The 21,790-nt window shown below is 37.9% G+C and overlaps 1 protein-coding gene across 1 annotated transcript in view; it reads left to right on the top strand.

Annotated features, from left to right (window-relative positions):
- Cntn3 (contactin 3) overlaps positions 1-21,790 on the top strand; it is a 380,871-nt gene that overhangs the window by 187,812 nt on the left and 171,269 nt on the right. The window contains exon 5 of the mRNA XM_042273722.2: positions 19,217-19,312. Coding sequence (XP_042129656.2) covers positions 19,217-19,312 — 96 coding nt within the window. The remainder of the gene's footprint in view (positions 1-19,216; positions 19,313-21,790) is intronic.

Below are 21,790 nucleotides of genomic sequence, written 5' to 3'. Positions count from 1 at the left end.
AATGAGCTCCCAGAAGTAGAACATTGATCAATAATAGGGGATCAAAAGCTCAGTAACGAGGAAGATATTTGACGCAAAGTCTGTCTTTTCAGGACACGGCCCCAGGGGCATACATGTTCAGCTAGACCCAGCTTCCTGATTCCTACTACTTTTACTGCTGCCAGCTTGTTAGCTAGCTATGCATGCCATAGTCCTTGTGAGCTCGTCCCTTTGCAAATGACACTCTAACAGAAGCCTCAGTAGCACTTCATACCCAAACCACCGGTCTCTTGTAAATCGATGTTTCTTTTCTGCCAGAATTAATGCAGAGCACTCTCAGCACTGCTTGCTGTACAGTAGCATGTTGTTCATGTTGTATTTTTTGTCAGCTGTTCTTTAAAGCCCCATTGAGTATTCCAGGGTAACCATTAGCTCTCCATCTTATAGGCAAGGAAATTGGGCCATAGCAAAATGAGTAGCAGCCCAAAGTTTCAGGGTTAGTCAGCAACAGATCATGATCCAATCCCAGTTCTGATTCTAAAACCAAATGAATGAACGTGCTAGAAGTGAGGCATGGGCATCTTACCGGTTTGAGTCTCGATTGGCGGGTTTTTTTCTGTAAGAGAATGGCAGTGACCTTCAGATCTGATATTTGCTTGTTCTTGTCATGGTCAACAGCATGGTGAGTTAGTGGTATGTGATGTAAAGATCAAACCTGTAAAGGGAACTTTCAAGTCTTATATTGATAACTGGACATGGTACTTGTCTTCAGAATGCCATTTAAATCATGCTCATAGGAAAAGTTTTGCAATGTGCAGTACATGGGCTATATAACCACACTGGGCAGCTGTGACTTCAGGTTAATTTGTACTCATCCTCAATTTTAAAATTACTTTGTTTTCCCCATATCTCCGCAAACACAACTGAGGAATATTTGTTGGTACCATGAGCCTTGTATAGTGCTGTGAATTTTTTATATTTAAATTTTATCGATAACTGAAATATTGTGTTTTTATCTTTTTATTGCTTAAATTTGACAATTCAAACATGTATATATTATGTTCTGTACTTTCACCCCTTGTTCTGTCTTATTCCCATCAATTCATCAATCCCCATCCTCTCCACAAATCTCTTTCCCATTTCATGCATTATTACTACTACTAATTATTATTATTGTTGTTGTTGTTGTTGTTATTTTATTATTTGTGATCTTTATAAAGTGTGTGTGAGTGCAGATGCTCACATTTCAAATCTCATTTATGGAGGTCACAGGACAACTTGGTGTAGTTGGTTTTCTACATCCCCCTCTATGTGGATTCTGGGAATTGAACTTGTATCAGTAGGTTTGAGCAGCAATTACTTGTATGTGGTAAACCATCTCACCAGCCCATTGTCCTATGATTCTTTTGTTGTTGTTTTTAATTTCCTTATTCTTGAGAATTTCATGCAACTATACAATGAGATATTGGATATATCCCCATCCTCTGGTAACTTCTCTCATATTCCCCCCAAAAAGATCTAGACCAGATGTATTTTTTTAATACTTTATTTTAGGCAAAAAACTTCAGAGTCATAAACACACACACACACACACACACACACACACAGGCGCGTGCGTGCCCTTGCAGGCACACAAAACCATGTCTAGTTAACAGTTAGTGGTGCTCAGCTGTTCATGGACATGTAAATGTGGGGCCATCCACTGGAGAGATGTATTAAAACACACACACACACACACACACACACACACACACACACACACACACACAAAGAGAAGAAAAAAAAGAATACATGGAAGCCTACTATGTCCCAAACCAGGTAAAATTAATAATTGTAAAAATAGTAGATTACAATTGAAATGAAAGACGAGGGCAATCAATGGTGAAAAAATTATTACAAAATGATGGGGATAAGGTACAGATGGGAGCATGGTTGTAGTTAGATAAAACAAATCTAAAGATTATGAAAAGCTTTATGGAAGCTTTTAGTTAATAAGGCAATTTCAGTATATTTTTTAAAACATAAACGATTGTGAACAAAATTATCCTATGGATAGACAATGTTTCAAGGGTTATGAAATGAAATCACACTACAATGCATAGGATCCCTTCTTATGAGGTTTTTTTGTTTGTTTGTTTGTTTGTTCATTTGTTTGTTATTTTTGTCAATGAGACCCTAGACGTCTCTAAACCAACATAGGCTACTGTCATGACTGTTATGGGGTAGCTAACTGCTCTCTGATTGGATTTCAGGCCTGCACCAATGGAAAGAGTTTCAAGTTTGATACTGCAATCTTGGTCAAAAGTCCATGATTTGGGAGGTCATATGCCCTAGGGTAGAACTTTCTATTTTCCTTTTGTTAAAATGGTCATGTAATCTCATGATGGGGAAAGCCACAGAGACAGCTGGCACAAGCAAGTGGGAGCTCAAGGACTCTGTACTGACAGCTAAGGAGCCTCCATGGGACCAAACTAGGCCCTCTGAATGTGGGTGACATTTGTGTGGCTTGGTCTGTTTGTGTGGCCCCTGGCAGTGCGGCCTGGATTTATCTCTGGTAAAGGAACTGGCTCATTCCCTTTGGTGAGATACCTTGCTCAGCCTTAATGCAGGAGGGAAGGCTTTGGTCCTGCCTCAACTTGATATGCCAGGCTTTATTGACTCCCCATGGAGGCCTTATCCTCTCTGAAGAGTAGATGGAGGGATGAGGTGGGGAGGGGAGGCAGGTGGGAGGAGAGGAGGGAGGGGGAACTGTGGTTGGTATGTAAAATGAAAAAAAAGTCAAATAAAAATTAGTCAAGTAGACAAGTTGTCTTTTAAATATTTACATGTACGCCCTTAGACCTGGACTGTTTCGGTCTTAGTCAGTGAAGCTGCTTTGTACAGTGGGCGGCAGTGAATGGAGATGAATAACTCATTAAAGCACCGTCCCCCTCCCCCCGTCCCCCCCACCGCCGCTTTCATGTGTATGTATTTCTGGTATAGGCCAGAGGAAACCTTAACAAGACTTGGTTCTCTTTCTGCATTTTCTGGGTCTCAGGGATTGAACTCAGAGCATCAAAGTTGGCCACAAAGTGCCTTTCCCCACTGAGTCACCTTGCTGGCCCTATACTGTGATTCTTAATGACAGGACACACTTTTCCCAGCACAATTCCAGCATTCTTCATTTTTGTAGCCTTTGCTTTAGCAATACACATTAGGAGGCATGATAGAAACAATGAGTTGCCTTCAAGCTCCAGGCCTTGGTAGCATTCCTTTGGCTTGCTGTGTGACAGCTCAGTACCAGCATTACTAAAGCACTCATATATAATTCCACTAATTGTGGTAGAGAACATTTATAAAACGAGAGTCACTTTTATGTCTCCGTGTGTTATTGTTAGAACACTCGGACACATGACAAACTGTTACATGGCTATGTAACCTCTTAACTAAAATATATCATGATTGTATTAAATATTATGAATGCCTTTAGTAGCGTTAAGCTTCCTGAATGGCAATATTCATCATGGTACTGTAACATGATAGTTATCTAGATACTATATACTTTATTGCACACATTCTGTTTGCCAATGTCACGAAAAATAGCTCTATTTATTTTCTAACTCAACCATTTTTATCATCTTTCCACATTAGGAGGCATGCCACCATGGATACTACACTTTGGTGCCAAGTAAAAATGTTCATCTTCATTTATATTTAATACTTGCTAATGTTATTCATTTGTGGATTTTAATAAAGAATTTAAAGATGGTTGATGTTGTCCTTTAATTGAGATATAAAAGGACAGGACATATTCAGCAAATACCCGACAGGTTTATAATTGAGAAAATTGAAGTTCTTGTTGAAAGTACCTCAATTAAAGTAGTTTTCCTAAGAGTATATCCAAAATTAAATTGATAGCTGGAAATGAAGCTATGCCAAATATAGTTAAGCATTCTAGTTAGGGTAAGGGCAGGATGCACCAAGAAAAAGAGTATTTGCTAAAATCTGGAATGTTGGCATTTTTAGATATAGTAAAAGTCCAAAGAAGCCCTGCTCTTAAAGCTTGTGACAACTCTCTTGGTCTGTTCTCAGACAGGTGAGAGTTATGGGAGGATACAAAAGTGTTTGTAATGAGGCCTTTTCTGTCCTTCCAGACAGCTCACAACAAATAATGATATGGAGACTTCTTATTAATAATGAAAGCTCATCCTATAGTTTAGGCTTGTTCCTAACTAGTTCTTATAACTCAGATTAACCCATTTATATTAACCTACATTCTATCATGTAGCATTTTCTCTCTTCCATCTTGCATCTCCTGTTTCTTCTCTGTGTCTCATGGCATCTCTCGCACACCCAGCTTCTCTTCCTCTTCCTTTCTCTTCCCAGAAATCTTCCTGCCTAGCTATTGGCCATTCAGCTCATTATTAAAACAATCAGAAGGCTCCTTGGCAAAGACCTATTTTCACAGTGTACAGATATTCTGCAACATATATTCACTTATGTACGTGCACATTTACATATGTGTATTTGTGTGCACATGTGTGCACGTGTACACACACTTGTTCATGCATTTCCAAGGTCATTCCATCACATGAGGTGGTAGATCTTTGGATACCAAGGGGCAATTTCAGATGTCAACAGGATATCTACTGCTTAGGCAATAACCTGCTTAGCTGACACCTGCTTAGGGTCTGTGGCAAATGCTGAACTATTTGTTATCTAATCCCTCTTTTTCCCTTAATCTAATCCCCCATTCTTTCACTTACTTTATTTACTTAAAATTGTCATTAGCTCACAGTAGATTGGATTTATTCCCACAGACACACCAAAAAAGTTTAGCTGAAGTACAGATGTATTATGTAAGAATGTGGCTGTATTTAGAAATAGTGTTATAACTGTGATAAATTCATGGTGTTCATGTCGACATAGATGGGACCTTAAACAAACATCAAAATACCCAGTGTCCTTGTAAGAAGGTATACAAATGAAGATGAACTACATATCAGTGAAGGCAGACAATGGAAGCTGCAAATCAAGGAGTGTCCAAACTGGTCATGGGGCTAGCAATAGAAAAAGTCAAAGAAAGAAATGTCCCAATTTCATCCTAATTTGTATATATTTTTGCACTTCAAAACTTTAAACTAGAAACCCCTCTCAAGTCCCTTAAATGCCTATGTGGAGAGTTCTAAAAGACTAATGGATCCCTGCCTCTGTTAGTATCATGTGTAATGAATGCACTTTGTAAGTATAAAAGTGAATGCTTGTCTTTATATATCCTGGATCTTAGGAAAACTCATAAAGAAAACAAGTAATATAAGCTGTGCTTATTTGATTCACCAGAGAAATGTAAGCATCTGCATATTCACAGTTACAGTGATTAGACTATTTCCATGGTAACAACCAAACTATCAAAATATTTATATCTATCTATTATGTTTCATTTGTTTTAGAGAATTGTGTTAAAATGATAAAACTGTATGACTTTGTTTTCTTAAGTAAATTTATATTAGTTTGGGTTTTTTTTGTTCTTTAGTTAAATATTTTTAAAGGCTTAGTTCATACAATGTAACAAGATGTCATATAAAATGTCATTTTAATTCCTTCCTATAAATTATGACTTGCATAGCTTTCCTTATTTGCCATAATTTTTAAATTGAGACACATGACATAGTAACTTGGACTCAACATTAGAAATGCATGCATTTTCTACGTGTCACAAGTATATTTTATTATTCCCCTCAGAAGATGATGATTCTTAGAAATCAACTGTTCACAGTAGCAATCTAAGATAGAGTTGATCTCTCACCAGTACAAATTATTTGTTTTGTATGTTAGCAGAGGTTGCTAAAAGAGAGAAAAAAAATTCTTACTGAGATGGTTCAGTTGGTTAATTGTTTGCTAGGCAAGTATGAAGACCAAGGTTTGATCCACAGAACAAATAAAACTTTCTGATTATGGTGGTGTGTATTTTTAGTGTCAGTACTGAGGATACACAGAAAGGCATGAGGTTTCCTGGAAAGCCAACCTAGCCTGCTTGGCATGACTCAGGTCATAGTCAGAGAAATCAAAGTAGGAACTTGAGAGATAGATCGGTGTGCATCCAGGAGATTTGAATTTGAATCCTCAGAACCTTTGCAGAAGCCAAGAGCAATAGTGTGAATCCATATAGTCTCAGCATTCTATAGTAAGAAAGGAGGCAGGGCCAGGAGATTCCCAGAAGCTCATCAGCCAGTTAACATGATCTATATGGCTACAGTGAATAATAATAATAATAATAATAATAATAATAATAATAATAATAATAAATAGAGATCTTGTCTCAATGTGGAGGGTGAGATCAACATATGAATAATGTACAATAACAGACACAACCTTGCTTTCCCGAACAGGAATGTATGTGCACACACATCTTATGAAAATATATCACACACACATACACACACACACATACATAAACTAGGATTTTGAGGTGAATTATATCTGCCACATAAATATAATTTCATGTGAATATGCCACACAGAGAGATCTTTTAATCTTTCTTTTATGTAAATGATACATGTCAGACACTAATCTTTGTGCTCAAAATACAATCTGTTTCAGAAAAACTGTTATAGTCTTCTGTAGATTACATATTAGTGAGTATGCATAATAGTAAAGTAATAAATTATATATAGATTATACTATATTACATAATTTTATGGAATTACAAAGCTACAGATAATTACAGAATGATGACTTCTAGAAATCTGTTTTGGCTGACTAGTTTTCGTTTTCTTTGTGCAAACTAGAGTCACATGGGAAGAGAAAGCACCAATTGAGGAATTTCTTCCATTGTATTGACCCCGAGCATGACCATGGGTCATTTTCTTTATTGTTAATCAACATAAGATGGCCCATCATACTGTGGGTAGTAGCATCCTTAAGTAAGGATGTGTGCCTGGGCCATATAAGAAAAATAGCTGAGCAAGCCACTAATCAACGTTCCTCCATGGTATCTGCCTCAGTTCCTGCCTCCAGGTTTCTCCCTTGAATTTCTTCCTTGACGAGGAACTGGCAGCCAAATAAACCCTTTCCTCCAAGTTGTTTTGACTCAGTGTTTTATCACAGCAACAGAAAACAAACTAAAACATTATTTTACCCAAATAGAGTATTGTCACATTTTGAAAATTCTCTCATTGATCATTGCCTTCTTTCCTGTGATCAAACTCCACAGGCTCTTGGGTAGGTGATTTAGTTGACAAATAAAATAAAACTTTTCATGATAAGGAGTCAGTGATCAGAGGCAGAAAGCCAGAACATAAGCCTCTTATATAATCATGGGAGCACCTCAGAAGATGTATTGAAAATTCATTGACTGAAAGAATCCACATACTCAAATAAGACTTTGTGGTAGGATACATATTATGATCATGAGCTTCTTAGGTGTGAGTTTCCAAGATTAAAGGGGACTCATTAATTTGGATGGGGAAACCCAGCATTGACTTTTCCTTCTTTCCTGGCTTAGACATTGAATGCTTCCTGACACTGTGACTAGGCTACATTACGTTCTCTTGTCATTCATTGGTTTGCTCACACAAATTTAAGAATAGCTCCATCAGTATGACCCTTCTCACAAATTATGAGAATCATGAGATGAAATCCTTGTAACTCTCCTTGGTCATACACATTTAAATCATTAGGGATGAAAAAAAAAACCAAGCAAACAAATAATACTTCAATGGTGCAATATTGGTGCTTTTATCTTGGAGACAACTAACAGTTGTCTAATTGGACTTAAGGTTGCCTCAATGGAGGAATTTTATGCCTAGTACTGTAAGCTTCAATAACTACCTATGACAGATCCTGGAGGAGAACATTCTACTGCCAATTCCCTAAGTAAATATCATTTTTAACTATATTCTAAATGCTTATACTTAAAGATAAGTGTAGCTCTTATGCCTCATCAAAGCTTATTTTTATAGTATGTAGAGACGATTTCAGAGATACACAGCTGCTCAAAATGAAGAGAATAAATGTTCTTGGGATACCTAGCCCCAAGTGATACATCTACAGCTCAGCCCCTACAGCCAAGGCTCAGGGAGACGAGAAGGTGGAAAGACTGTGAGCCAGAGGACCAGGATACCTGCTGCTAGTGTCTATAAGAAATGGCAAATGAAAGGTACCCATGAACTAAACAATATGTTTATCTGAATAAGACCTGTATAATGACAACACCGGTTGCCATATAATGACAACAGGCCAATGTGGATGGGGAGATCCCACAAGGCCTCACTCCTAGATAAAGTGCTGTGGTTAATAGCTGGTGAGAGATGGAAAATCACTTTCTTGATGGGTTCTCTCCCATATACGCTGTCCATTGAATTCTTACTAAGATTATCCAATCCCAAATGCTCATCCTTGGACCCAGGTACATATGAGCAATGCTAAATTTACACAATTGGTTGTAAATTCATATGTTTATATATATATATATATATATATATATATATATATACATACATATACATATATATATATGGATATACATACAAATAAACATCTATAAAATGAGGAAAAAGGCAAGGTCATGAATTTGGGAGGGAGGGAATAGTAGGAGTAGGAGTTGGACTTTGCGAGATGAGCTGGGAGTGATTTTGATGAGATTGACCCAGAATTCCTGTATTAAATTATATAAAAATAAATCAATAAACATTTAAAATATTGACTCTCCATTTCTCTGGAATTATAGGGGTATTTCTTTTCAGATAGTTCATAAAATAATTTTTAATGGCCCTCTCTATCTTAATGAAGACTTTTGGTATAAATAGATCATTTAATTAAAGAAAAAGTAAATTCCCATTAATTTTGTATGCTAACTAAAGAATACTTAGGACAGAAAAAAGTAAACTCAATTAGATCCTCACCAGGGTGCTCGCTCAGTGCCAGCCCATAGGAGTTCTAGCCACATATCAACTATGCTCTTTCTCCAGGGTGCTGCGGAGTGAATCATTAAAGAGAAACTACCTCTTAGAAAGGACAGGGTAAGGTTTCCTTGTCTGACAGTGGTGCATGGATATGGGGTGTAGAGTTGGGAGCATTACTGCAATATGCTAATTAATTTCAATTTCCATTATCTCTGGATGGTCAGAAGTGAGGTTTTACCATAATCATCTTATATCTTTCTTTAAAATGGCATGAACAGACAGCAGCTATCAGGAGCTTTAAGACTCATTTCATAAGGTATTGAATTCAGCAGATATTATGTAGTAACTACTTGACTAAGTACAAGGAAAGAAGTAATATTTTTGCCTTGAGGGATCATATAATAAAAGATAGAGACAAGCAGTTGAATCCTTCAAAAGACATAAAAATTAGCATGCAGTGAATCACAAATAAGTCTGGCTAGACTGTGGTTAGGGTGAGACATAGGCTTCTCCTTGCCTGGAGAGGGGAAGCTGTTTGCTGACATTTATTGATCCCCTAAAGTGTTCCAAGAATTTTGTGTTGATTTTCTCATACAATGATCTCAGCAGGCCTCTAACACTGACAAAAATATCTGTATATTTTGGACAACAAACATGATATCAGAGTCTGAGAAGTCTGTATGAGGGACTAGGACTAATTTTCATGGTGCATATTTATAGTGAAGCAGGACTTCAGACACTTTGCAAAAGAGCCATTGAGACATTTTAACCTCACCTATTAAAAAGCTTTTTAAAATGTTTGAGAACATAATTAAGACAAATGTGTTGTAGTAGTGTGATCTGCTTCCATTTTCAGAATAATGTCATTTTATATGATCTCTTTATTTCCAGATTAGTGAGTAGCTGTTACTAAGTGAAAGGGCCAAGTACTCCCTTCTGTAAATGACTGAAAATTTGTTCAGGCAGCATAAAGTGCCACAGTTAGATTTCAAATGTGGTATTCTAGAATAGCTTTTTAAAATACAACTTCCAGTGATAATGTGGTCTGTAGCTACACCACATTTTTCTATTGCCCCATAAAAACTCAAATTGATTTCTTCTCCTTCTTTTTCATTTTGAGACAGAATCTTGCTGTGTAGTCCAGGCTGGCTGCAAAGTCTTGGTTCTTTCTGCTCCAGTCTACCAAGTGCTGATATTGTAGGCATGTACCATAATGATCAGTGCTCCGCTAGACTTTCAAAATGTGGTCATCACTGTTGTTTTAGAACTATTTTCAACCTTATCTATGCTGAGATATTTATTTCAAACAAAACAAAAATCATTCCTTGTATTTCTACAAAAGAAAGGATGAATAGATTTGTTTAGCTAGAATTTTGTTTGTATAGAATTGTATACATATATGTTTACTATATGTGAAATAAAAGAAGCCATTAAAAGGCAAAGATTTACTTCACTTTCTTTTTACATTAACTATGTTTAAAAATTTAGTGTTATGCCAGGTGGTGGTGGTGCATGCCTTTAATCTTAGCACTCTGGGAGGTAGGGGCTGGTGGATCAATCTCTCTGAGTTTGAGGCCAGCCTAGTCTACAGAGTCAGTTCCAGGACAGCCAGAGAGACACAGAGAAACCCTTTATCAAAATACCAAAGAGAAAATTTATTGTTATTAATGTAATTAATATATAGTCCAATGGTTTATGTGTGTGCACACTCACACGTGTGGTTCTTTGATTAGGTGCATGATAAGAAGAGAACTACCAAAACAAAATTAGAACGTATTTATGATTTACTGACTGCTGCCTAAAAGGGGGGTTTATTATTTTAAAGTGTCAGAATTAACTGTCAGATTGTTAGTAGAATATATTCTTTTAAAACAATTATCCTTATTTGTTTTTCTAGGCTGGTTGATATTTTCTGATAACTAGATGTTACCAGTGCAATGAATATTGTTAAGGGATAGAACAACTTGAACTAAAAGCAGCAAAGATGAAAATAGAGAGTGGCTAATCAATCGATTGGAGCATTGTATTTGCTAAGGATTACAGTGTTTATTCAAAATGACCAAGGACTTGGCTTAAGGCATGCCATCTTTTCTGAGCAGGTACAGTAAGAGGTGAATGAGAACAACAGAAAAAAAGGGAGGGGACCCCTGCATGGACATTGTTGAGCAGACAAACCTACCATAATAACATTCAATTACAGTAAACATCTATAGTGCTCTGCAAATATCTCCTTCACATAGAGGTGATATTTTTAACTAGTCCTTAAAAACAAATGTACTGAATGTAATTTGAGAGAAGGGTGTTCGGATACAAGAAAAATTTTATACTTTGAATTACTCAGAGTTGGACATCACACTCTCTTGTGTTGTTACAGAACACAGGCATATGCATATGCATGAGTATGCATATACATCTGTTGAAGCACTGAATAAGGACAGAGAATGTGAATGTTAACATTAAGGCATTGGGGATTCAATTTTAATGTTTTAGCCATTGTTTAAATTGAGTATCTGTTTTAAGAAGAAAAAGAAACTCAATATTATGTGTGGAGAATGGATTGATTAAGAAGTGAGAGACCACAGGGAATGAGACAAGATGAAGCTTATATGTAATCATTGTGTAATATAAAAGGACAAAAAGAACAGGACTTGTTAGCAGTGGAAGTGCATGTAAGTCTTGTTTCTATCACTTACTGTGATACAGTTTGTCCAGAGTATCTCTGAGCTACAATGCTACAGAAAATGTAAAATAACACATTTTTATTAGAGCTTTAATATAACTCAAAGAAGATGAATTTCAGAAAATACCTATCCTAATGCCTCACAGATCCATCTACCTATTAATTCTATATCACATGCTCACTTTATCAGGGCTGAAGAAATAAACATTTTGGACACTAGTGATGCTAAAAGTGTCACATGTATAATATAGGCAACATGAATTTATATAAAAAAGATTTTACAAAACATTGATATGGTTAGTAGGAAATAATTTGGAGTGAAAGAGGGAGGGTGTGTTTTATAGAACAGTGAACATGAACTGTGGTGATACTGTGAGAGAACAGGGAAAAGAGACAAAGTGGGCGTAGGAGTCTGCGCAGGAACTGTAATAAAAAATAAGTTAGAAGAGAACTGTAATAAAAAATAAGTTAAAAGGAAGATGCAGTGTCAAATAAAAGAGGTCAGCTAGTTTTCCCATAAGTATCTGGAGGACATGCAGAAAATGAAAGGCGAGTTAAAAATATGGTGGACACATCACCTGAGTAGACATAGAAGTAGGAACTTGATGCTTGGAGAAGTTTCCGCGAGAATGGAAAGAAGAGAAGAGCCGTGCTCACGTGCTTGACATTCATGTAGCAGGAGGTGTTTTAAATAATTTGCAGAATTATAGTTGCTGCTATTATATTCAATTTTTAGATGAGATTCTGTGTATCCACAAGTTCCTGGTCAGAAAAATGTGTGAACATTAGAAAGGAGTTGTATCTAGGTTTGTCTCGCATCAAAGTACAAAAAAGAATTCAAACTCAGATAAATTGTGAAAGAACACAAAGAGATGGTCATTTATCTGAGGTTAAAGAGTGTTAGGCTTGAGAACCACTGGAAAGGTTGCCAGTCTTCTATTATTTTTCTTTTAACTTTTAAGGTTTTGTTCGTTAAAACGTTAAAATATGCCATTGACAATTATATCTATATGTATGTGTGTATATATATATATATATATATATATATATATATATATGTGTGTGTGTGTGTGTGTGTGTGTGTGTGTGTGTGTGTGTGTGTGTGTGTGTGTGTGTTACATTCTGGTTATACTTGCCCCCTGTCTTCTTCTATCCATCTCCTACCACCAATCCCACAGTCCTACCAAGTCTCCATTCCAGTTCAGTGTCATTTAAATCCCACAGCTCTACCTACACCTATGACTCCAGTTAAACCCAGTAGGTCCCAAAGCAAAAACACAGTTTGCGTCATTTTTAACAAGCATGGCTTTTGCATGTGTAAAAGCTGTGAAGGAGGGTGGACATAGGCTGTGTGTGCCTAATCTCAGCTATTTAGGACTGTGAGACTCAAGGATCTCATGAGTCCTATATGTCCCAGTCCAGACTGAGAAACAAAACTCGGCCCTTAATAAAATGAACAAAGAGACAGACAAACATTGGTAGTAGAGGGCAGACATAGAAGGAAGTATAGTTTTGAGACTGGGGACTCAAAAGAAATCCTCGAGTCTCTTATCCGTCACAAGGGGCCCATCTTTGACCTTGTAGTTGCGCAACAGTTTATCTTGCAAAATGCTTCCATATCTCTGATACGGAGAATCATCTCTCAAAACTAACTCCTTGTAATGTTCAGAGAGTAGGGAATTTTCCAGTGCACAGATGTCAGGCATGTGTGATAAGCTGATGTGCCTCTAGTCATAAAGACCTCGACCTTGGCAGCTCAGCTCTCAGACTCCCATATTCTTATTGTCGTGTCCTTTTTACCAAGTTACACTATGAGAATATTAAGCAATCTGCAGTGTTAGCATCCAAAATTTAATTTTGGCCTTGTGACTTGTCACAGAGAGCCCAAGGGAAATAAGATGATAGATACAAAGTCTGCTTATTTCAAAGATCCATAGGTTACCAGTACAATGTCAAGAGATAGGCAATGAAGAAAATTAAAATTAATTTTAAAAATAACATGGCCAGAAACTTGGTGGAGTTCACAGAGGGAACATATGAAAGTATAGAAAGTACAAAATGGGTAGAATGCAAGTGATTTTATTAATTCCAAGAAAGAGATATGGCTGGAGCTAGGTTTGAAGATGAATAACAGTAGACTATACCAATACCAGCATGTGTTCAGTGTGCCTGGAGAAGCCCATGGATGTTGCTACTCTCTGAAGTAGTGTGGCTGGGAACTTGAATTACTGGAGCAATGTGATATTGGGTTTCCATCCATGTGGGCTGAAGGGGTTCGTGCCTTTCTAATTCTACCTAATGTAAAAATGGGAGTAATAATTGAATGACATAAAACAAGGTTCATGGAAATAGTTAGTGAAAGATGAGAAAAGTCTCTGTTTAATAAAAAGAGAAACAGAAGACTGTCAGGGAGATGGGGAGAAGGTGGCAAGAGGTCTTAAAGCCATAATGGCCAAATCCATGTAAGCAAAACGAAGTAAATGAAACAAAAAGAATGAAATCTGTTGATCTCCTTCTTAAAATAAAATAAAAATAATAGAGTATAGTAAAATGTAAGGACAAAGTTTACAAAATAAACGTTTTAAAAGCCACAAACCAGCAGTCTTTTGAGGGGGTATCTTTGTGGATCTCCGTGGGCCTCCCTAGCTCTCTGCTTCCTCCCCTTCTCACCTTCTCATGTGGTCTTCATTTACCATGGTCTCCTATTCCTTGTTCTCCCTCTCTTTTCTTGATCCAGCTAGGATCTCCCACTCTTTCCCTCGACTGTCGCCCTTCATTGTTCCCACTCATGACCAGGCTATTCATGTAGATCTCGTCCATTTCTCCGTGTCTTTTTTTGGGGTCCCGTTTTCCAGGTAGCCTCACTGGTGATGTGAGTAGCAGTCTAGTCATCCTTGTTCCACATCTAGCATCTTCCTATGAGTGAGTACATACCATATTTGTCTTTCTGAGTCTGGGTTACCTCACTCAGGATGATTTTTTCTAGATCCATCCATTTGCCTGCAAACCGTGTGATGTCGTTGTTTTTCTCTGCTGAGTAGTATTCCATTGTGTATATGTGCCACAATTTATTTATCCATTCTTCAGTTGAAGGGCATCTAGGTTGTTTCCAGGTTTTGGCTATTACAAACAATGCTGATATGAACATAGCTGAGCAAGTGCTCTTGTGGTATGATTGAGCATTTCTTGGGTATATGCCCAGGAGTGGTATAGCTGGATCTTGGGGGAGATTGATTCCCAATTTTCTAAGAAAGCGCCATATTGATTTCCAAAGTGGTTGTACAAGCTTGCATTCCCACCAGCAGTGGAGGAGAGTTCCCCTAGTTCCACATCCTCTCCAGCATAAAGTGTCTGGTCGCGAGACGGCAGGAACTGACCTACTCTGGTGATGGGATGGCCAGACACCCAGATAGTGGTGCCATAAACCCCATCCAAGGACTGAGGAATCTGAAAGCAGACATCCACGGCTGGGCCCCTGGTGGAGCACTGGGAGTCTAATTAGTGAGAAAGAAGAGGGTTTATATGAGCGAGAATTGTTGAAGCCAAGGTTGGATAAAGCACCGGGACAAATAACCAAATGAATGGAAGCACAGGATCTATGAACCAAAGGCTGAGGGGCCCCCAACTGGATCAGGCCACCTGAACAGGTGAGACAGTCATTTGGCTTGATCTGTTTGGGAGGCAGCTGTGCATTGGTGCCAGGTCCTGGGCTCGTTGCATGAGTTGGCTGTTTGAATCCTGGGACTTATGCAGGGACACTTGGCTCGGTCTGGGAGGGGGGAATGGACCTGCCTGGACTGAGTCTACCAGGTCAACCCCGGTCCTCGGGGGAGACCTTGATCTGGAGGAGGTGGGAATGGGGGGTGGGCTGGGGGGAGGGGTGGGCGAGAGGGGGAGAACAGGGGATTCTGTGGCTATTATGTTGAACTGAATGGTGTTGTAAAATAATAATAATAATAATAATAATAATAATAATAATAATAAAAACCAAAAAAAAAAATAAAGCCACAAACCAATGTATCTTCTTCCTGAGTTCTTCACTGTTGGAGCCTGTAGGGTGGGGAAAAGATAGTCCAATGGAAACTGGAAATGCTTTGTCCTATTCAAGTGGTAGTGAGCTGGGAGTGCTTGAGGGTCAGAGGTTAATGCAGTGATATGGTTATTTCAAGGGATACTGTTCTTTACATACCTGGAGCCTCTTTGGACACCCTTAGCTTTGCAGCCTATGGGCAAGAAGGTTCTCATTTATTTGGGAGACTTCCAAGTTGAACTTTGGGGGTGGCTAGTGTCAAAATAAAGAGGTGTGTCTTGGGCATGCTATGATGGATGAAGGCAGATAGAAGGCTGAGATCTGCTACTGAGGACCCTTCTCTGTAACTCAAGGCACTGGAGATAATTTCATGTCTCTAGAAGTTCCCAAGCCTGGTATTTTTCCAATTAAATAATTTTGTACTTCTTTCAAAAGCAAGTTTTTGCTTTGGGGGTCATAATTGTTGGTGTTCTCTAGAGGAGCACAATTGTTAGAGTAAGTGTATATTAAAAAAGGATTTGTCAGATTGGCTTAAACAGTTGGGTTGAGTAGTCTAGCAATGGCTGTCTATACACTGGACAGACTGAGAACTCAGTAGTTGCTCTTACCAGGAGTGTGGATGTCACAACTGTCTGATCATCCTGGTGCTAAAGACTCAAAAGATTTCTAGAGAAGCTGCTTATTCTCAGTCCTTGTTGGAAAGACAAAGAAGCTGGATTCCAATGTCAGGAGGCAACAGTGGCAACAAGGTGACCACATCAGCTAAGGGTGAAGGTGGGAAGTCAAAAACAGTGCTGTATCCCCCCAGACCTCTTTATATCTGGGCTGACAGAGATGCTCCCACCCATAGACCTACCCAACATTTTGTCCTTTAGTTGTTTTCAGGCACATTCAACCAAGATCAACCTTCAGGAGATTTTCCCTTTTCCCATGTCCCCTGGGGTCTCAACGGAAGAAAGAAACTCTGTACCTTGACTAATGTTAAGTCTTAAACTCTCAACAAATGTCTAACTTATTATCATATCAAAGCTGACAGAACCTGGCTGCTGGGTTCTACCAACCTCTCTCAGTCCCTACCTGTTACAGAGTCTTCTAGACGGTATACCTCTCCCGCCTGCCCCCATCCTAAACTTCCCCAGTCCAGAGATAGGGCTGGGCTGCCCTTCCCCTACTGCTCTTCTCTATAATCTCAGCAATTTGGGCTACCATCCCTTTTGGCCTTTTGGCTTCTGGCCCTTGGCTGCCACTCAGGGTTCTCTCTTCCTCTCCTCTCTCTGCTTCTGCCTCTCCTCATATAGCTGGACACAGTTAGCCAGTCATGTTCCGGCTGAACCCTTCCAGATGCCTCTGGTTTGTTCCCCCTCATATCTACAATAACCATTCTCCACCACCATACCTAGAAGCAGCCATGCCTTCCTTCTATTTCTTTTCTTTTTTTCTATTTATTTATTTATTTGCATTTACCTATGGCATACATGTTTTTATGCATTCATGCTTTTGGTCAATCTGAGAAAATATGTACAAATGATGTCTTTAATAAAGAAAATATATCTAGAATAAACAAGACTTCTCAGAACTTACTAGGAGAGAACTATACACAATTAAAAATTAGACAAGGGGCTGGAGAGATAGCTCAGAGGTTGAGAGCGCTGACTGTTCTTCCGGAGGTCCTGGGTTCGGCTCCCAGCGACCACATGGTGGCTCACAGCCATCTGTGGTGAGATCTGGTGCCCTCTTCTGTATACATAATAAATAGATAAATCTTTAAAAGGGGAAAGAAAAAAAAATAGACAAAAGACATAAACTGGCACTTCACTAGAGATAATATATAGATGAAATATAAGCACATGGAGAGAATCTCATCTTCATTTGCTCTTAAAGTGATACAGATTAAAACCACTGTGAGTTATCTATATACCTGTTGATACTTACATTCCTGCATCACTCAGCTGTGTCCTACACTTTGATGTATCTCTCACACATTTATTTAAGTGTCCTTGCATAAACATCCTTGACATTCAGTGATTTCTTGACACATTAAAATTAGTTATTGTTATTGTTTGTATGGATGGATGCTTTCCCTGTGTGTATTTATGCATGTCATGTACATGAAGTGCCAGCAGAGTAGCTCACATTGAACTGGAGTTACAGAATTTATGATCTGCTGTGTGGGTGCTTAGGAACTGAACCCAAGTCTTCAGCAAAGAACATCAAGTCCTCTTGACACTTAACTATCTGCTATACCCTCTTGTCACACTTATTTACATCACAGGCACTTTCATTAATTCTTTAACAATTGAGATGTTTAATTTGAATCAAATCTACATCTCAATAGCAATAAAATCGTAAATACAAGAATTCATTTGCTTGCTGTACTGATTTATGGTGCTTGCAATACTTCTAAATGTCTATAGATTAAGGTTTTATCAATTCGAAAATAAGGCCTTGTCTTTTTATGTGTTTCAAAGGAAAGTTGAAGTTTTCTGAATTTTGTTCCCAAAGATATGGTCTGTTATATATTGCAATGTACGCTCTTAGACATTTTATAAAATGCTTAAGAGCTAAGAAGTATATGTGGGGGGTATGTGTGTGTATTAATGTGTATGTATATAGTGCATTTTTTCATATATAGATGGTAAACTGTATAATTCTCAAACATTTTTGTTTGAAGTTAGAGAAACAGATCTTTCTCCCATTTACTGTGTAGACTCAATTAAGCATTGTATTTTCTAGCGAGCCAATGAGTTTATTGTGGTATTTGCTTGGAACACAGATAAAGAATAACAATTTGTATAGACTTCAGCTATTTAAAAATGGAAGTCGATGGTTCTTTTGCTCTGTGGTCAGTTAAGCTAGGAAGTCTAAATCTATATGTGTTATCTTGAGTTGTTATTGGAAGAAATTATGCTTTTACTAAAATAATACTGCTAATAATAAAAATAGTATTTGCCATTGATTTATTTTTTTGAAACACATTATTGAATTCTTGAAATTCATCCTTTGGGTTATTATAGAAATAACTAGTACTTTTTGCAGCTATAAATAAAAGTAGGCATATTCATTTAATTTATTGCTGTGTTCTAAGTTCTACTTATGTACCTTCCATACAGCCCTTCATGATATTAGACCATGCTGCCTGGAAACTATCTATTTTTAAGTTGTTCAATAAATTGAAATAATTACAGATAGAGAATAATGTTTATACATGATGCTTATGATCAGGTATTATAAGGTAGGAGTTTGGGAGTGGATAGTCATACAGTGGGGTTCACTGTCTGTAGGATGTAGTGAGTTACTGGGGTGGATATAGCCATCAAATTTACCTGGCAGGATACTTCAATTGTTTTCCTTGAATCATATTATGTGGTTATTTTAATCTCAGGTACACTTTGCTATTTTGGATGCCCCAGACCATTGTAATCCCATTACAGCAACATAGGATCAATGGGCACATATTTGTATTGTATTTATACAGCTGATTTCCAAGAAGGCTTCATAAAGACAACAAATCCTAACTTTCTTCCTGAATGCAAACATTCTCTTGGAGTTCTTTGGGAGAGATTTAAACATTTGTCTTCAAAGAAAGAGAACATGTTGGTTTTTTTTTTCCTGAAATGTTCTTCTTCCTTTTTTTTTTAAAATTAGATCTTGAAAATTTTAAGACCAGAATGAGAAGCACAGTATCAGTCCGTGAAGGTCAGGGGGTGGTCCTCCTCTGCGGCCCCCCACCACACTCTGGTGGTGAGTACTATTCCTTATTCTGCTTATCGTATGCATGAGGTTCCAATGAAAGACCTGTGTTTCACACTCCAGGGTTGTTTCTGCAATTTACCCTAAGAAGCTGGATGATCAGCTTTAGGTACTCTTGGCTGAATTGGAACACAAGGGCCAACAGCTGTTGGCCAGGCTCCATGATTCTACTTTAAAACATCTTGATTTATTTCAGCTTTTCGCGGTGGCATATAGTACTTTCTTTAGTATTAAAGCACATCCATGAAATAAATGTGTAAGTCTGGTTAGATTGTAGGTGAAGAAGAAAAGAAATTTCTTCAAATAATACACATTAACCCTCAAGATATGTATTAGTAAGCAAATAACATAAGCAAAAGAATGCCTTTGTCAATGCTTTATTATACAGAAAGATGGCCAGGGCCAGGTCGGATTTAAATGTAGAAGATGCATTTTTAACTGATCCAGATCTCCTCAGTGCTGAGACTTAATCCCTATCCACCGTCCTGACATATTGGTTTATATATTACTGTAGCATAGGCCTAAGCCAGCATTTATGTTCTGCCCAATTGCATAGCACCAAGATGCTTTATAACAGGAAACTAAGTATCTGTAGAACACATGAACATATTCCTGAAATAAAAAATGTTCTAGATTCAGAAAATTTAAAATGCTTTTGACAAAAAAATCTACTGCTTTATTTCCCAAGACACAGCATTTAGTGAATGTCCTAAGTACCAACCAGACAGGCACAGGTGCTTAGAGATTTTTCTAGAGAGAACTCTTTCTATGTCAGCTGTTTCATCTACATGGGGATAACTGAGGGACTTTAAGTCTGTAGAGGGTGAGATCCAGGTCTCAGAGCACCTAAACTGTGAGTGCAGGACTTAGCAGTGCTTGCAATGAAGGCATTTTCAGAGTGCCCATGGCCCTGGCCGGGGCTACTGAGGATTTCTTCTCTGAAATCCCCACAGTCCTCTCCAGACATAGAATTGTTCTTTCTTCACTCCTTTGTGTTATTTTTGCTTATTTTATATTACTTCATTTCCTCTTTGTTCTTTCTCTGTGGTTAAAATACTTAAAAGCATTAGTTTTGTGAGTAAAGGAACTATCAAATCTGATTCACCTCTAATATTCCCTCTTACGGGACCTAATGAAGTAAGCATGAAAAAGAAGTAATCATCATGGCAATAATGTTAGTTTTAATGGCTTCCATTATTGCGTTTTCCTTGGATATTAAGCAGTGTCCTGGTAAAATGCTTTACAGGCATTATCTGCAAGTGAGAGTCTCTTGGTTATGTAGATGATAAGGATGAATCTCAGCAAGGTAGCGTATAGGAGCTCATTCCTGGAAATGATGAGAATGACATCTTCACCAGAAATGACTCATGTGGCTTAAGGTAGGAAACAACCTTATCAGATATCCTTCCCACCCAGCTTATATTTGGGTTGCAGGATACGAGTTTTCAAAGTATTGATACGAGGACAAATAGCCTATCAAGACTTTTAGAGCTGTAAGTAGTAAAATTTCAAGCATGTTGCTCACGCCTGACCTGAAATGCTATAATCTAGACCCTGTAGCCATTTTCCAGAAGAAAAGACACAGGGTGTTCTGTAAGAGCAGCCCAAGTCAAGGACTTCTGCAATTTCAAAATTGGAGAATTGGAGGCAATGCACTGATCTATGGGTACAGCAATGTGTCATTAGGAGTTATTTTATCACTATATTCATTAGCCAAAATAATAGTAATAGGTTTTCCCCTGAGCCAATGACCTATATAATTTTCAAGTTCTTTACATCATTAACAGCATAATACGTGGGTTCCATCTCATGAACTTGGACTTAAATCCAATTTTTTAAAAAGTGGTTGGTTAGTCCCCTACCATTGGTGCCACTATTATATCAGTAGGCATAGCTTTTCAGGCAGGTTGTTATTATAGCTCACAGCTCAGTGTTCCTAGATGGATGAGATTGTTGATTGATTTTCTCCTCTAGTGTTTGTGTAGAACCTTCTAGCATTATTCGTGCTAGCCAGTACAGGTGAAACTTGCAGTTCAGTTACAGCTATATTTCTCCTTGTTCATTACTGTAAGTACGTGGTTTCTTCAGCAAAAGGTTCTTATCAGCAATAACCAATAAAGGTAACCAACAGCATTGGTGATAGCCTTTAGTCTGTGGGGGATATAAGGAGCCTCTTCGGGCAACGACTCGAAAAGATATAACTCACTTCTGGTATTGTGGGTTTTATTTGGTAGCATATGACTTCTAGTTGAGATATTCTCTCTTCCATTATATGGCAACTCCATTTAAATTACACACACAAACACACACACACACAAAAGGAAACTTCTACAGTAGTGAGTTTCATATAGGTATTAAAAATTCCTTAGTTATCCCTCCCCACACTCTATCCTCTATTCTGGCCTCCCATCTCCTAACTGTTTTAATTATCCTCTTCTGATTTTCCCCCCTATCCCTTAAAAATTATAG

The sequence above is a fragment of the Peromyscus maniculatus genome, chromosome 3 (assembly GCF_049852395.1).
Source record: "Peromyscus maniculatus bairdii isolate BWxNUB_F1_BW_parent chromosome 3, HU_Pman_BW_mat_3.1, whole genome shotgun sequence".
Lineage (NCBI taxonomy): Eukaryota > Metazoa > Chordata > Mammalia > Rodentia > Cricetidae > Peromyscus > Peromyscus maniculatus.
This window is presented reverse-complemented; position numbering and strand designations above follow the sequence as displayed.